Consider the following 18,530-nt stretch of genomic DNA (forward strand, 5'->3'; position numbering starts at 1 on the left):
GTAAATTTGAATAAGTCATATTAACTGGTCTTCCTTGCAGGCTTATGGATATTATCCTGTCACTGACAGCACTGCACGTCAGGACAGATCTTGAAATGTGCCTTTTGGCAATGAATGTAATGCCATTCCTCTTCAATTTTTCATTCCTGGTATATTAGTCCATATGACTGACTAATTCAAAATAACCAATATCAGTCCATTTCAGCTCACTAATACCAAGGATGCCATCTTCAAACATTCTGTTTCATTTTTGACAACTTCCAATTTTCCTAGATTCATGCTTCGAACACTCTGCGGTCCAATTACTAATGAATGTTTGCAGCTGTTTCTTCACATTTTGAGTCATGCCACACAAGCAAACGAAGGTCTCAAAGCTTTACTCCATTCACGTCACATCACATCCACCAGAAGGCTTCATCTTCCAGCACTATATCAAACAATGTTCTGCTGCTATTCGTAAGGTTTTCACTGGCCAGTTTTTTTCAGTAGATCTCCAGGTCCTTCTTTTCAGTCTGTCTTAGTCTGGAAGCTCCACTGAAACCTGTCCACCATGAGTGACCCTGCTGGTATTTGAAATACCAGTGGCATAGCTTCCAGCATGACTGCAACACACAAGCCACCACAGTACACCAAACTGACAGATGAGTGATGGAAAACACTCTTAGACAAAAACAATGGAACAAGCATTTGCTTTAGGAATTTACCATGGACTGCCAAAAGAATGAACAAATCTGTCTTGGAAGAAGTACAACCAAAATGCTCCTTAGAAGCAAGGATGCAAGGATGGCAAGATGACTTTGGCCATGTTATCAGGAGAGATCAGTCCCTGGAGAAGGACATCATGCTTGGTAAAGTAGAGGATCAGTGAAAAAGAGGAAGACCCTCAACAAGATGGATTGACACAGTGGCTGCAGCAATGGGCTCAAGCATAACAACAATTTTGAGGATGGCACAAGACCGGGTAGTGTTTTGTTCTGTTGTACACAGGGTCACTGTGAGTTAGAACTGACTGGACAGCACCTAACAACAACAGTGCTGATAAACTTACCCAATGTCAAGAACATAAAAACATTTGTAAACCCTTCACACCTTAACCTGCAGAGTTGGGGAAGGGGAACCTCTTAGGAGGATAAAAGAAAGTCTTGCTTTATCCCACACTATGAGAGTGGGGGGAACAAGCAGCTGCTGCTGTTCATATAAGGGGGCCCAGCTATACAGGGGCATCTCCCCCAAAACATTAGAGTGATTACAAAAATATACAACCATAACTCTGAGGAGTTTCATATGTGATCATCTGTACATCTGCCAACGTGAAGAGGTAATTTTTAACAGGAAATTTTAATAATTTACCTGATTACATAAATTCACTCACTTTGTTAGGTAATCTATGGCTCTAGGTGAAGGGTGTTGTCTTCTCACAAATAGTCCATGATTAGCTGAGTTTCGTTTATGACTGAAAATCCCCAGAGACTGTTTAAAATGATCTATAAATGGCTTTCATTAAATCAACCTTTAAAAAGCTTTATGGGGGGGCCACCTACAACATCCAGATTCTGAAGATAACGTCCAATGAAGAAACATTTGAGCTTTGATATTATCTTGCCTCGATTTACCTCTGAGGACCAAGTGAGGAGAAGGGGATAGCAGTGGCAACCAGGGTACTCAGCTTTTCCTATAAGGTACATTTCTTTACAAAGAGAGGTACAGAGCAAATATGGAAAAAATACTACCATCATAAAATCTAGATGGTAAACGCATTAATGTTGCCCATGGTACAGTATTTTTAGTATATTCGGAACACTTTGTAATTTGAATGCTTTTAATTTAACAAATTACATCCAGTTTCTAAACCACATATTACATTAGATTCCTCACATTATTAAGAACCATCCACCAAACTTCTGTGGCTAGACACCCAAATTCATCTCAGGTGAGAAGTACAATTTTAAAACTAATTCCCTCCATCATTCAGCTCAAGCATAGTAGAATGGTAGTACTTTAGGACAAACAGAGCTGAGTTCAAATCTCAGCTCTGGGAACATACTAGCTCTGCCACCTTGGGCAAGTTATTTGCTAAAGTAATTTGTCTTCCATCCTTCATCTGTAAAATGGGCATTCACTATTGTAAAAGGTATGCTAGTAGCACGGCAGTATGCCTACCACTGTGTGATACCCAGTATTAGTGCCGCACCCTTCTTCTCCTTCCCCACCAGAGATACGGAAGGGGAGGAGATAGTTCATCCAACAGAACCCCAAGAGGAAATCAGCTGCTCCTCATGGTAAGAGCTGAGGCATAAAACTGGCTGAGGGCCCTGAAGCCAGCAAAGCAGAATCATGAAGTTCATCCTGCTCATGGGTTTGATCGCTACCACCCTTGCGATTGCTCCTGTCCGCTTTGACAGGTAAATCTCACTGCCCTGTCTTCCAGTCTTCTGTGTGGCAAGAGGATTAAGGAATGTTTCTTTACAGTTCACATCTTTCATCTTTCATGTTCTTAAAGGGAAAAGGTGTTTCGCGTGAAGCCCCAGGATGAAACACAAGCAAACATCATAAAGGACTTGGCCAAAACCAGGGAGGTAAAGTATTTAGAAGGATATTTTATCATTTCTTTCTGTTCTCTAAAAGTTGCTAGTTCCTTCTTCTTCCTCTCCTTTCTTTTTCAGTGTCCATGACCCTTTCCAAGAGCAAGTCCATTTTAAAAGAAGACTCTTAAAGTTAGGTCAGCCCTTTAAGAACCAATCAAGTAGATGTTGTTGAGTCAATTTCGACTCATGGCAAATCCATGCGTATCGAAGTAGAACTGTGCTCCACAGGGTTTTCAATAGCTAATTTTTCCGAAGGAGATCGCCAGACCTTTCTTCTTGAGGTACCTCTGGATGGGTTTGAAGCACCAACCTTTCAGTTAGCGGCCAAATGCTTACCTGTTTGCACCATCCAGGGACTCCTTAAAATCCAAAGCGCTAAAATACTGTATCCTTCATTCACCTGCTACTATACACAAGGCACATTGTGTCAGTCACATTACACACATCATTGCAAATTCTGCAACAGATTTGCCATGTTGATGCTACAGGACCCATTTACAAACAGCAATAAAGTGCAGAGACAGTAAATTAAATGCCCAAGATCACACACTAGAGATTTAAACCCAGAATCGAATTGGAGATTAATTCTAGTCATATCCCCTTTTATCACCCACATCAAATCAATCCAACGTTCAGCTTGTTCTAATTCCCAAATGTTTTCCGAATCCATACTTTTCCTCTCCACTCCACTACCATTGCTCAGTTCACGTCCTCGTTACCTCTTACCAGGATAGTGTCAATAGCCCCTTAACTAGTGTTGGTGGTTCTAGTCCTGCCTCCCGTAAAGCCAAGTCCACACTGCAACCTGATTGCTCTCTCTAAAAGCTGACAAGCGTGTTTCTCCATTTAACGCTCTTTAGTGAGAGGCAGCCTAGGATGGAAAGAGCACAGATCTGAGAGACAAATTCTTAGGTTCAAATCTCAGCTCTACACTAGCTCTGTTGCCTTAGGCAAGTTACTTTACCTCACTGGGTCTCAATTTTCTCCTCTGTAAAATGGGGATAATAATCATACCTACTTCAAAAGGTTATTATAAAGATTAAGTGACCTAATATGAGTCCCTAGGAGGTGCAAATGGAGTGCTGGTGGTACAGTTGTTAAGAGCTCAGACTGTTAACCAAAAGGTCGGCAGTTCCAATCTACCAGCCTGCTCCTTGGAAACCCAATGGAGAAATTCTACTCTGTCCTATAGGGTTGATATGAGTCGGAATTGACTTGACAGCAACGGGTATGATAGAGTACAGGTAGGTGGTGCAAACACTTAACAACCTCAGCTGCTAACCAAAAGGTTGCAGGTTTGAGCTATTCAGAGACACCTCAGAAAAAGTGTCTAGTGATCTACTTCCAAAGAAAACAGCCATTGAAAACCCTATGAAGCATAGTTCTACTCTGACAAACATGGAGTCGCCATCAGTTGGAACCAATTTGATAGAAACTGTTGATACTGGTAATATTTGGGAAGCTCTCAGAAGCAGGTCTGGCCATGATATGCATTGTAGAAATGTCTCCTGTTGGTGCTGGTATGGCATTCAAAGCCCTCATGATCTAAACTCTGCCAGACTCTACAGCCCCCTGTTCCTCCGCCCTCTTCCTCACTTCCATACTCCAGAAGTACTAAACACCCACCAGCTTTGGTCCCTCACACTTTTTCTCAGGAGGAATGTGTTTCTCTGCCTTTTTATCTAGCTAACTCCTTATCGTTCAAGACCTGGCTCAGACAGCATCTCCTACAGGAAGCCTTGTCTATAGACTCTTGTGACCTAGTTTGGCTCCTCGTCCTCCATAAGCACCCCGTGCTTGCCCCTGGTATTGGGTGGCATTTTGGAAACATGCATATATGCTTCTGTCTCCCACATGAAGCCTCCTGCTTCTCATAAGTCCTTTACTAGCCTTTATAACCATGGTGCCCAGGTTTGTGCCTGGAGCTTATGAACACTCATGGAAGTGCACTGACCTCTACAATCCTGCCCCACGTCACCCCTTTAGAACAGAGGAACTGCTATTGTGATTAGATGGTCCTGCCAAACTCTCCTTTAAATGGTACACCTCTCGTATGTCCAGTCCATGTTAGAGCAGTTGATCAAAATAAACAGATTGTTTGGTTCATAAACCAAACCCAAACCCATTGCCAGTGAGTCAATTCTGACTCATAGCAACCCTATAGGACACAGCAGCACTGCCCCACGGGGTTTCCAAGGCTGTAATCCTTATGGAAGCAGACTGCCACATCTTTCTTCCATGGGTCCGAACCACCAACCTTTCAGTCAGCAGCCGAGCTCTTAATCAACATGCCACCGGAGCTCCATTTTTAAGACATCGTATCTATAAATGTGGAAACGATAGTTAGCTTTTGGCTAATCTGTTTTCTGGTGAATTCGAACTGCTGACCTTTGGTTAGCAGTCGAACGCTTAACCACTGCACCACTAGGGCCCTGTCTTGTTCATAGTAGCATCATATTGCCATGTAGCTGATTGAACTTGAGGTAGCATGAGATACAACTAAGAAACAGCCAAGCAGACTCAGTTACAAACTTGGTATGACTGGCATTTCCCTATATTTGCCAGGTTGGGGAGTTGTACTTCATTTGGCTCAAGAAAATGAGAGTGATTTTAAAGAACCACAAGAATTGGAATCTTCTCAAAGTTTTTTTTTTTTTAACCTAAATTCTGTACTTCTGGGACCATTCACCAACCTTCTGAAATTCTCAGCTGGGGGAAGAGAAAGAGAAAGGAATTAGCAGTTGTGAGATGCCCGCAAGTCCCGGCCGGACCTATTTAATAACTTTCACAACACTCTCAACCGAGTCATGTTAGCCCCGTTTTTTAGAGGAGAAGACTGAAATTCAAAAAATATCAGTAACTTGCCCAAGGATATACTGCTAGAAAAATGACAGAGCTGGGAGGTTACGGCATCTGTTGGATACAAACCTCCCAGGAATTCCAGCATCCACAGAGGCATCTGGTCTTGAGGGCTGACTAAGGGGAATTTAATCTAAATTCTCAGTTAGAGCCAGAAGCTCCAGCTGAATCAATTGTGAAACAATCCCAATCAACCCCAAACTGGTGGGAGAAAACAGATTAGCCAAAAGTTGACCATTCTTTCCACATATACAGATACTATATCTTAAAAAGGGACCTTGGGTGGCAAGTTGCTGATTGAAAGGTCGGTGGTTCGAACCCATGGGAGAAAGATGTAGTCTGCTTCCATAAAGATTACTGCCTTGGAAACCCTAGGGGGCAGTTCTACCTTGACCTATAGGGTTGCTATGAGTTGGAATGACTTGACGGCAATGGGTTTGGTGTTTTGGGGGGTTGTCTTGAAAAAGTTATCAGAATAAACAGTTTCTTACCCACTCCCTAATATTCAGTAGCTTCTAAATATATTTGCAAAAAATCTCTTAAGACGGCCCAGACCTTGGTCACCGCTGAAACACAAATTCCTTTCATGGTGATGACATATAATCATTTCTAATAAATATACATTGGGTAAGCACGCAAAAAACTGTGACTAACACTGAATTCACCTTGGCAGCTTGACTTCTGGTATCCAGACGCCACCCACCACATAACTGCTAATATGATGGTGGATTTCCGAGTAAGTGAACAGGACTCCCAATTCATCCAGTCTGCCTTGGACCAAAATCAAATGCAGTATAAGTAAGTCCTATGTATACATCCAAACGTGTTGGATAGGCAGAAGTTTTGGGGGTCTTGAAATGGGGAGCGAAGAACTGTTGGTGGGTGCTAGTGAGTTGATTTTGGCTCATGGCGACCCCATGTGTGCAGAGTAGAATTGGTCCACAGGGTTTTGAAGGCTGTGGCCTTTCAGAAGCAGATTGCCAGACCTGTTTTCAAAGACGCCTCTGGATGTATTCGAACCATCAACCTTTCAGCTAGTAGTCGAGCACTCAGCCATTTGTGCCACCCGGGGACCCCTGAGCAACTTATTAGAGTGGAACTAATTTTTAACTGGACCCCAAAAACTTAAAGTTCTTTATCTGTAAGAGAAAATTCACAGTTACTGACAAACAGACTATTCAGTCCTGCTTACAGACATAATGCAGTCCTGGTGGCATGGTGGCTAAGAGCTCAGGCTGCCAGCCAAAAGTTCAGCAGTTCAAATCCACTAGCTGCTTCTTGGAAACCCTATGGGACAGTTCTACTCTGACGTTAGAGGGTCATTATGAGTCAGAATCGACTCAATGGCAACAGGTTTGGGTTTTTGTTTTGTTTTAATAGAGGTAATAAGATCAGACTTGGTAGCTCAGCTTCTGTCTTCAGTGTGTTCTGATCCGAAAGAACATGACAATGACCTAGATCGGCCATCTCCAAAAGCCGGTTTGTTCACAGGTGGGAGCCCACATGAGCACACAGGTGCTTTAGCATACATCATCACTGCCCACAGGTAATCAGCCCAGAGCTCACCAGCTACCAGTGATTGCCAGTGCCATGTTCGTGCATTTGAATTTCCCTGATACATAAAGGGTGGCCTCCACAATGATTACCTTTAAGTTAGAGATATGGGAATGCGAAATATATAATAAGTAAGTCATTCTTTATGAAAGAAATTCTCTCTCTGAGAAAGCAAAGGCAAAGTAAGACAGTAAGACACAAATTAGATGAGAGAGAGAATCTCAAAGAGCCCACTGTGCAGAAGGAGTCATTCTGGCCCCATAGAGAAGTAAGGGAAAACTAGAATTTACTGAGCACCAATCATGGGCCAGGCAGAGTTCTGGGCCCTGGGGAACAGGAAAGGAGCCCTAACAATGATTATCCCAAGTCAACATGTAATTTACAAAACAAGCATTTACAGGTTTGTTGTTCTGGGGAGTCCTATTTTAATTCTACTAGCTCTCACCATCCCAGTATTTCCCCTCTGTAGTGAGACCCTCATCTCTCAAAACGCAGCTAAGCACTAGTTGTTTTGTTTGTTTGAACTTGCTATTTCATGCCTCTGCTACCTAATTTAGTGCTTTAACTCAAAAAGCCTTCTGATCCTGGCTGACACAAAGATCCCACTGAAGTTAGTGATGTCATACGCTGCAGGGCAGGATTTCCTGCTGTTTTTTTGGGGGGGTCACTTCTTGTTTGTGTTTACAGTATTGCTGCAATATCCCTAATAAAAGTAAACAATATTGAAATTAAGGAAAGACATACATAAGACAAGCAAACCAAAAGCGATCCCTGTTCATGGCTTACTCCGTTTATGGCTTAAAAAGTAGCAAGCTATTACTTCTGATGGCTGTTGATCACTATTTTTGTTACAGCTAGAAATACTTGCTGCGAATGAAATTTAAAAGTTAATAAATTTGGAAAACGTAATTCAAAATTAATTTACACCAGCATTTTACCAGTTCCTGCCAAGTCGATTCCTACTCATGGCAACCTCATGTGTGGAGAACTGTGTTCCATAGGGTTTTTTTCCCCCAACGGCGATTTTTCTAAAGTAGATCGCCATTCCTGTTCTCCAAGGTGCCTCTGGGTGTGCTCGAACCACCCACCTTTCAGTTCAGCTGCTGACTGCATTAACCATTTACACCACTCAGGGACCCCTACACCAGCATTTTAACCTTTTCTAATTAATACAGTGGTATGTGCTTTTCTATGTTTTTATAAATTACACCATTAAAATTAGAAATAGACATGACCCTCCGTACAGGACAGGGTAGAACTGCCCCACGGGGTTTCCAATGCTATAATCTTTACAGAAGCAGGCTGCCACATCTTTTTCCCGCAGAGTGGCTGGTGGGTTCAAACCGCCAACCTTTCACTTAGCAGTCAAGTGCTTAACCACTATGCAAGCAGGGTGCCTGAGACACTCTATAAATATACCCCCAACATCCCAGAAATTAGGAATCCGTCATAGACCATCTGCCTATGCTAACGTGTGGATGCCATTTTGATTCTTCCACTTAAAAGAATCACCCCTCCGTGCTGTATAAGCTTCTCGAATGTGTGTCTTGGCTACCTCACCCTTTGCTTGACTTCATTAGTATTGACCTGATCTGGATTCCTATAATCAACTAATTCGTACAAAGTATCCAGCCCAAGCTGAAATACAGTAGTGTTCTGGCCAAATTTGATATAATTTGGTTCAGGCAGCAGAGTGAAGTGAGGCATTATGTTTTTCTTAATGGCCTGGTGATGGAGACAAAAAGCTACTTGCTTGACTTGCGTGTGGATAGGGGAGTAACCACCACGAGGAGAGAGGTGAACTAGGCAGGCAGCTGACTGTCACTCCATTTTTTCAAAGAACTCAACATCAGCCCTCTCTCCTCTCTGGTCCTTTAGGCCTTTCCTGGCCTGACTCAATACAGGTTTATAGTGTGTTTTTCACTTGTCTTTTTATACCAAGATACTTTCTTGCTATCTACACCAAGAATCTAACCGTTAAATTACCTATAAAAATTAGTTTTATCTAATTAGAACATGATTTCTAGAAATTGGCCCAAATTAGCTACAGTTGTGGGAAATCCACATAATTAGATAGTTACCTTCCTCAGAAATATAAATATGTAAAGTGATCCGTGCAGACAAGAACTATTTAAAATCTTGTCTCTGAGTACTAATTATACAGATAATTTTATTTGCATATTAATTATACGTGTTACTTGGTGTCAGTCAGGAACAGAAGAGGGTTCTCAGAACAGAAACATCTGTTTGGAACCGGGCACCAGGCTGAATAAAACCATATTAAGAGGCTGGTTTGACACAAGGATTTACTTAGACACCCTTCATTAGGCAGTGCATATAAACCACTATTTAGCTTAAAGCATCTGTGTGTGATTTTTTTTTAATTTTCAGAAATTAAATTATTGAGATAGAAGCGTACTTGCTTTCTTTTTATTTACACTTTTCAAAACATAAAAGGTGAGTCCAAAAAATGAATACTATACATACACGAACAAAGCTGAGCAGACTGGTGAATAAAGGCCTAAAGGAAAGCATGTCTGTTGGATTAAGCCAAGAAGGGCAGCCACCATATTGCAATTCATCAGTTAGAATCCTCGTTTTGTGACTAATTTTTTTACATTTTAGGTAGTTGGTCTTGAACATTCCCTTTTCTTTAATCAAACATTAACATTAGAAAATAAAAAGTCGTTAATGAAAGGCAATTCAGAAAATAATTATTCCTATATTTAAAAAAAAAAAGACCAAACTTGTTGCTGTCAAGTCAATTTCAACACATACCGACCCTACAGGACAGAGTAGAACTGCCCCATAGGGTTTCCAAGGAGCAGCTGGTGGATTCGAACTGCAGACATTTTGGTTAGCAGCTGAGCTTTTAATAGTAAAACTTAAAAAGTACAATACAGCAAAATCTTATTAGGATTCACACAAGATTATGTGGGAAATTCAAGAGACGTGTGCCAAACTATCGCAGCGGTAATCACCACTTCATATTAATGTCTAATTATCTAATAAATGTTCAGTCAGACACAAATTCACAACCCAAGTATATCCACAGTCCTACCAAATACGTGTTTCAATCAAATAAATCATTATAATAGCCCTCCCATTCATTTTTCCTTCTGCTCCATATCTGTATATATTAGTTGTTCGCCTACTACAAATGCCCAAGAGATGTTGGTCATGGTGAGAAGCAGAAGAGTGTGGTCAGTAAAAAAGCAGGTTCGGGTCCAGTCCCACTTAAACCATGAATTAGACATTCAGCATTGACAATTTCTTTAACTTCTCTCAATCTCATTTACCTCATCTGTAAAATAGGGATAATAAACACACACACACACACACTGTGGGACAAAGGATTACTAGAAGCTATCAAAGGCTCCCTTTCTCTCCTAGTGAATAACTGAGTGCCTTCAAGTTTACTGTTCAACATAAAGATATACCTCAAGTACTGGGAAAACCATGTCAGTAAGTGCAGTTTGATGCATGGTAGCCCGAGTAGGGAGTTACTGGAGACAATGGGAACTTGTGGAAACCTGAAACCAGGTTCTTTCAGTAGGCCTTATCCTGCTGGTGATGCACTGCTTAAAGTGCGTGGCTACTAACCAAATGGTAGGCGGTTTGAAACTACCAGTCACTCCGCTGGAGAACGATGTGACAGTCTGCTTCGGTAAGGATTTGCAGCCTTGGAAACCCTATCAGGCAGTTCTACTCTGTCCTTCCGCTGTAAGTCGGAATCAACTGGATGGCCATGGGTTTGGGTTTGGAATCTTCTGGGGGGAGCCCTGGTGGTGTGATGGTTAAGAACTCGGCAGCTAACGAAATGGTGGTGGTTCTAACCCACCAGTGCTCTGTGGAAGATAGATGTGGCAGTCTGCTTCCATAAAAATTTACAGCCTTGGAAACCCTATGAGGCAGTTCTACTCTATCCTATAGGGTCACTCTGAGTCAGATTCAACTCAACTGAAACTGATGGGTATCCTGCTGGGATATAGACATACAGGGAGTCCAGTTAAGGCCGTAACAACAACTCTGCCTTCCTGAAACATCTTCCCTGTTTCATGTATACACACACACACAGCCTACGACAGTCAGATACACTGGTCCACAGTCCTCTAGTCCTTCTTGTTGTTGTGGTTAGGTGCCATCGAGTCAGTTCCAACTCATAGCAAAACACTGCCTGGTCCGGTGCCTTCCTTACTATAGTTGTTATGCTTGAGCCCCTTGTTGCAGCCACTGTGTCAATCTATCTCGTTGAGGGTCTTCCTCAAGTTAATCTTAGTAACTCTAAAATCAGTAGAGGGAGGGAGCCATGAAATTGCCAAAGTAGGATTTATCTTGCTTCTTCTCTGAACCTCCTACCTGCCCCCTGACCTTGGGACACAAGCTTCCATGACAGCTGGTCCACTGGCAAACCCCTTATGGCAGCCCTTTACAGACTAAGGAGAGCACCGGCTTGCTGGCAACACTGGGAGCCCACTCATGATGAGGCCTTGTTTTATAACGGCTCACAGCCAGGGTGCTGGAGTCGGGCATCTCTAGACTTGAATCCCAGCTTCTGCATTTAACCCGTTGTGCCAATTTGGTGAAACTACCTAACTTCCGTAACAATGGTAGTGATGATAATGCTACCTGATTAACAGTGTTGATGACTCAGTGGTGTTCTCATTAACAGATTAAATGAGAAAATATAAATACGGTGCTGAGCAATGTGCCTGGTACATAGGAAAGTCTCAATAAACATCAGCCATTTGTATGCTGAATCCCCCGTGATAATTATGTATCATTCCACCTACATTTAGGAGTATTTTTTTAACAAATTAAGCAAATCTTGGAGGACTAAAATATTATTTGAGAGAAAGTCATTTGGTTTCAGCTGCTCGAGCCTGGCTGCTGGTTGGTGGGAAGGCTCATGAAATTAACATCTGGCCCTAGGTTCTTAATTTCCAGCCTTAGGCTTCATTTCCAGTCCCTATCAGCAACAACATGGTATGAGTTGAAGTCCTGGTACAGCTGTGCTTGTGGCAAGATGGTATTTCAGCTTACACAATTCTCCTTTGCTGCTGTTACCACAAGAGTTAAACCGATACGCGTTAGTCTAAAAATATCTTCGATTCCAGCTTCCTGCGACTAATTAATAGTGCCTGGTGTTAAGAATCAACCCTGGGGACCATGAAATGTCCCTGTGCCTGGTTCTTTTACTTCTGTTAATGCAGGTGGGGCAAAGCCCACAGGGCTTCTTTTCTAGCTTAAAACTATTCTATCTGGAGTGACCACCCAAAATATAATAGCAAACCTTCTCAGGCTTTGCGTGAGTTTTAGTACGCCACGCCCCACCCGATTCCAAAATAACTGCCACAAATGTATTTGCTCAGAAATCCCAGACTCCTCATAAGTCAAAGCAAAGCCCCAGTGAGTGAGATATACTGTGCATCACAACGGGCTTCTCAGCGCTGGAAATGGGAATCAATATTCAGGAGCAGCGCTTGGTCCCATGTGCTAAATAAACTCTAGTTAGGAGTACGCTACGTTTGCATTCTACTTCAGAACTCAAGTCAGTCAGTCCATCAGCCCAGAGACACCCACAAGTCAAGTGGAGGTCCCCAGAATCACTCTCCCTCATCCTAAGACATTGAAGAAATGAAAGAGCCAGACGACTCCGTACAGCCAAAGTCTGGCTCAAGGACATGTAAAGTCTGTAGAGTGGCTGTTCATTTTGTGACTCAACTTCACTATTACCCAGAGGGTCACAGGGCGCCTGCTAGGTACCATACACTTTTCATAGTTCAATTCCTTTCATCCTTGCCTCAGTCCTGGGAGGTATGTTTAGTCCCACGGTAAGACTGAGAAAGCTGAAGCTCAGAGAGATAAGTTAACCTGCCCAAGATCACACTAAATATTAAGTGGTTGACCTGGGGTTGAAGCCTAAGAATGTCTGACCAGAGGGCCAGCACTCTTCCCACTGGTCACTGTTTCCTTATTCGACAATGTTTGGAGCCCTGGTGGCACAGTGGTTTAGAGCTCAGCTGCTAACCAAGAGCTCGACAGCTCGAATCCACCAGCCGCTCCTTGGAAAGCCTATGGGGCAGTTCAACTCTGTCCTATAGGGTCACTATCAGTCAGAACTGACTCAATGGCACCTAACAACAATGTAAGACACATCTTAAATGATCAGGTCAGAACAGACACAGATGTGAAAAAATAGACAGCACCTCCCTGCATAAGACTCACTACTAATGTAGAAGAAAAATACATACGCACGTCATTAACAAAAATAGTGATACCTTTTTTTAATATGAAGTCAATCCAAATAAGAAAATTGTTCAGAAAAGTACACCTCCCAAAAAAATCATTTATTTTAAATATTTTCATTGAAATATTTCCATTATAATTCACAGTTCTCTGCCCTATGAAATAGAGTATATTGAATATAGTTTATCTTTAGGGGGGATTATCATTATAAACAAGGGCAATAATAGTGGGTTAGTGGTAGAATCTTTGCCTTCCATGTGGGAGACCCGGGTTTGATTCCTGGCCAACGCACCCCAAGCGCAGCCACCACCCATCTGCCACTGGTGGTTTGCGTGTTACTATGAAGCTAAACAGGTTTCAGCAAGAGATTCCAGACTAAGATGAACTAGGAAGAAAGACCTGGCAATCTACTTCTGAAAATCAGCCAGTGAAAACTCTTGTATCACAAATGGTGCGATCCTGTTGTGCGTAAGGTCGGAGGCCCACTCCACAGCAGGGAACAAGGGCAACATCATTATCAACACTGATTTTCTTACAGTGCTATAAGAGAATGGTAGCCTCCTGGGTGATTAAAGCTACCAAAGCAAAGCATTTTAGGCCAACTTCAACCTACCTACATGGGTTCGGGGACATGGTGTAGTGGTTAAGTGCTGTGGCTGCTAACCGAAGGGTCGGCAGTTCAAATCTTCCAGGCGCTCTTTGGAAACTCTATGGGGCAGTTCTACTCTGTCCTATAGGGTCACTATGAGTTGGAATCGACTCAACAGCACTGGGTTGTTTTTTTGTTTTTGTTTTTTTGACATTAAGAGACCACTGACCCTGGTGCTTATTAAATTCTTCTAAATTTGTATTTTTTTTTCCTTTTTTTTCCTGTCGGCTGTTACCTACTGATATACATATGCTTTCTTCCAGGGAGCCATTTCCCCTTATGTCCAATGAGTTATTTCTTAAATTCAGCTCTGGAGAACTATGTCTTAAGTCAAAAGAACCAGGCTTTTTGTGAAGGTGTCAGTAACTCTCCTATAAAAAAAAAACACAACAAACCTGTTGTCATCCAGTCAATTCCAACACATAACAACCCTATAGGATAAGGTAAAACTGCCCCACAGGGTTTCCATGGAGCACCTGGTGGATTCAAACTGCCAATCTTTTAGTTAGCAGCCGAGCTCTTAACCACTATGCCACTACGGTTTCCCAAATCTCCTATGGCTGCAACATAATATATAGTGTATTAAGGAATCTAACAATAAAATTAATTGCACCCCTTCATCAATGGACAATAATAACTTGATTGTGTCAATACATACTGCATAGTAACCTTAAAATGTCAAACAATATCATACTTGAGGTATTTTTGTGAAAGTCAGGAAAAAAAACAAGAATACCCTCTTTCACCATTAATATTTACCATTATTCAGAGAAAGCAATAAAACAAGGAAAAAAAGAAATAGTTACTAGAAGGGAAGTAGAAAGTATAATTATTTGCAGAAGAAATAACTACACAAAACACCCTAAAGGCATAACTAAAAAGTTTTAGAAGTAAAAATGTAGTTTTTAAAGTGGCTAATAGATATTAACAATATCTATTGAAAGACTGCATAATAAAGTGGATAATAGGATAACCAAAGCAATAGCTTTTTTAATACACGAATGATAACCAGTTCAAAATTGTAATGGAAAAAAAGCTACTTGCAAAAGTAATAAAAAAAAAAAAAACTATGAATAAACAACAATATACACAATTTTACCAAAGAATAGAAAGGGCCAGCTGTATTATGTTTCTTTATTAAAAATAAGATCGTTCTTAAATTGATTCATAATTTAATGCAATTCCAGTCAAAAGCTCAGGTGTTTTGTTTTTCTAATTTAACAAAATTATTCTGGCAAGCATTTACTAAAAACAGATGAAATCATTCAAGAAAATTTTGAAAAGAAGAAAGAGACACTTTATCCAACATTAAAATGTCTTATAATTAAACGCAGTGGGGCTCTTACATAAAAGTAGGAAAACATCAATGGAGCAGACAGAAAATCCCAAAACAGAAAAAATATCTAAAAATACTTGTGTATGTAATAGCAATGGTATTTGAAAATGGTCATTTTGAAGTCACGCAAGTTTGCATTCAATTTCCACAGTGCCCCCAGATCTCAAAGTATGAAATTATAAGGGATGATCTATAGATTGGTAGATGAGGCTATTCATGGTTACCTGTGTAGTGCGTATTTGTGTGTGTGTGTGGGTGCTTTGAAGAAGGGTCCCCACCTTGCTTATAGATTAACACTGACCAATTGCAATAATGTTAGCAACAGGTGAAGAAAATTTTAACAATATATTTTATGTTACTCAATAAATCCAAAGTATTATGATTTCAACATGTAATCAATATAAAAATTATTGAGATATTTTACATCCTTTTTTTATACTAAGTCTTTGAAATTCAGTATACATTTTACAGGCACAGCAATCTCTATTTTCGGATGAGCCACATGTTAAGTGCTCTCTAGCCACATGTGGCTAGAAGCTACCATATTGGACAGCACAACACAAGATAAATGAGGAGATCAGAAGCTAGACACATGACTGTCTGAGAGAGATAGCTAGAGAAGATTCCTTAAGAGACAGGGCTAACTTGATCAAAGATAGGGGAAAAGGAAGAGAAAATTTCTGCAAATGAAAGATAACTGTGTTTTCCTTTTCTAGTCAATGTGTATTTTATCATTCCTCTTTCAAACAGAATCCTGATTCATGATCTGCAAAAAGAGATTGAGAAACAGTTTGATGTTAAAGAAGATATCCCAGGCAGGCACAGCTATGCAAAATACAATAACTGGGACAAGGTACACCATAAAATGCCTGTACTTCAAAAAAAAAAAAGTCACCCTCAACATTTGCTGTCAGTTTCCTTTTATTCTAATTCCTTAAAATTGGTTTTGCTCCTAAGATCGTCGCATGGACTGAAAAAATGATGAATAAGCACCCTAAAATGGTATCTCGCATTAAAATTGGAACGACTGTTGAAGAAAATCCACTCTATGTTCTCAAGGTAAAAATAATTCAAGAATGATCCTTAATTAATCTTCAAAAGATGAGCTTAAAAATTACTTTGTGACACAACTGGGCTAGTTTAGATATGGTAAGAAGTCTGTCTCTTTTGAAGAACATTTAACTTGTAGATGTCTATTCAAGGGTGGAAGTGACAGGTAGTTTTAGGTGGTGAACCATTTGTCAAAGGTTACACAGTAGATACCAAACCAAAAACCAAACCCACTGCCATCGAGTCGATTCTGACTCACAGCGACCCTATAGAACAGAGTAGAACTGCCCCATAGAGTTTCCAAGGTGCGCCTGGCAGATTCGAACTGCTGAACTCTTGGTTAGCAGCCGCAGCACTAAACGATTATGCCACCAGGGTTTCCCACACAGTAGATAAGCTATGTAATATCTCCCCATATCTTTCTCTACAAGAGTATATGAATTCCCTGGTGTAAAAAACAGTTTCCACTTATTAAAATTCAGTTAAATTGATAAATGAAGAAGAGAGAAATTTAAGTATTACAGAATAATAGGATCCCAGAAGAGTAAGCGAACTATTTCAACCCCTCATTGACGGGGGATTCCGTTCTATTACAGGGCTGACAATCGCCATTGAGCTGCTGCTGGATTTCTCTACATCCAAAGACACTGCTCCCTGCAGCAGCCCTCCAATAACTGGGAAGTCTTTCCTTACCCTGAACTCCCACCCATTCATTCTCTCCAACCACCCAAAACAAATGTAAACTCTCTTCAAAATGTCAGTCCTTCAAATATCTGGCCACTCTCCACCATGCCTTCTCCTCCCCACTCCAAACACAACTACAGAATTTTCTCTACTCCAGGCTAAACGTGCCCAGTTTATGAAGCCAAACAGAAAAAGCAAATGGCAGAAGCAAAAGTGGCTTTGTAATCTATTTCTCTGACCAAAGGATGTTAGCAATTCGATGAGAAAAACAAGAGATTGTGACTTTTAAGAAAATCCTAAAAGTAACTCTGACACTAAGAAACATTTTTGAAAACTACACTATCTAACAGATTATGAATTATGCATAGGCGTTTCAGGCTATGTGTCATGGTCCTTCCTGAGAATACGTGCATACACAGTTACTCATCCAACAATGGGCAGGGGAAAGAACTGCTTTGAAGAGAATATGAGTGAGTTATTGGACAACATGAGGTCAAGGTGTGAATTCATGTAAAATAATATCTCAAGTTTATTTTTAAATAGGTTGGGAAACAGGATGAAAGAAATAAGTCTATTTTTATGGACTGCGGCATCCATGCACGAGAATGGGTCTCCTCATCATTCTGCCAGTGGTTTGTCTATCAGGTAAGTGAATCGGAACACTTTTGCAATTCTCCTTTGACTGGCAAGTCTCCAGCGCTTCACCCAGTGGTGACACCCCTTTCCACTTAACTACAAGAGCACACATTTGGTCCTGTCAGAAAATAAATGATCAGGATTTCACTCACTGGTGCAATTTTTATAAAATTGACACCTTCCTTCAAACTTCTTGAACTCCAGCTGACAGTTTATGAGTCTAAAAGTAATTCTTTTGGGTTGTAATATGAAAGTTTTCTACAGCGAAGTATGGTAAATCTGAAACCATCTTCAGATTAAAAACAGTATCAGTTGCCATGAAGTCAGTTCCAGCCCACAGTGACCCCATGTGTTTTAGAATAGAACTGTGCTCCCTAGGATTTTCATGGCTGTGATCTTTCAGAAGCACATCAACAGGTCTTTCTTCCCAGGTGCCTCGGGGTGGGTTCAAACCACCAATGCTTTCGGTTAGTGGTGTTGTTGGGTGCCGTCAAGTCAGCTCCGACTCATAGCAACCCTGCAGGATAGAGTAGAGCCTCCCCATAGGGTTTCCAAGGAGCTGTTGGTGGATTTGAACTGCCGACCTTTTGGTTAGCAGCCGAGCTCTTAACCACTACACCACCAGTGCTCCTTTGGTTAGTACCCATCGCTTAACCATTTGTACCACCCAGGGGCTTCATCTTCTAGTTCTACCTATAAATCCGAACTTTCTTCAGTGAGCTCAAAGCAGAGACCGTTAGTTCTCATTTAGATATTTCACTGACCATGCAAGTACTGGTAACGCTCACGCTGAAATTTCCTTTGCCAGCGAAAGCTAACTTTTTAAAGGTAAGTCCAGCTCATGAGTGACCCCTTTGTTACTCCTCTCACTCAATTTCTATTGTGCTCTGACTCCTGCTGTCTTTTAACTTTGTCTTCCTTCCAGCTT

The 18,530-nt window shown here is 41.2% G+C and overlaps 1 protein-coding gene across 1 annotated transcript in view; it reads left to right on the forward strand.

Moving 5' to 3' along the window:
- Positions 1–1,754: 1,754 nt before the first annotated feature.
- Positions 1,755–18,530, forward strand: part of CPA3 (carboxypeptidase A3) — a 32,118-nt gene continuing 15,342 nt past the window's right edge. The window contains exons 1-6 of the mRNA XM_003416213.4: positions 1,755–2,402; positions 2,501–2,576; positions 6,118–6,242; positions 15,983–16,085; positions 16,190–16,291; positions 17,510–17,611. Coding sequence (XP_003416261.1) covers positions 2,335–2,402; positions 2,501–2,576; positions 6,118–6,242; positions 15,983–16,085; positions 16,190–16,291; positions 17,510–17,611 — 576 coding nt within the window. The 5' untranslated portion in view covers positions 1,755–2,334. The remainder of the gene's footprint in view (positions 2,403–2,500; positions 2,577–6,117; positions 6,243–15,982; positions 16,086–16,189; positions 16,292–17,509; positions 17,612–18,530) is intronic.

Source organism: Loxodonta africana, chromosome 23, assembly GCF_030014295.1.
Source record: "Loxodonta africana isolate mLoxAfr1 chromosome 23, mLoxAfr1.hap2, whole genome shotgun sequence".
Lineage (NCBI taxonomy): Eukaryota > Metazoa > Chordata > Mammalia > Proboscidea > Elephantidae > Loxodonta > Loxodonta africana.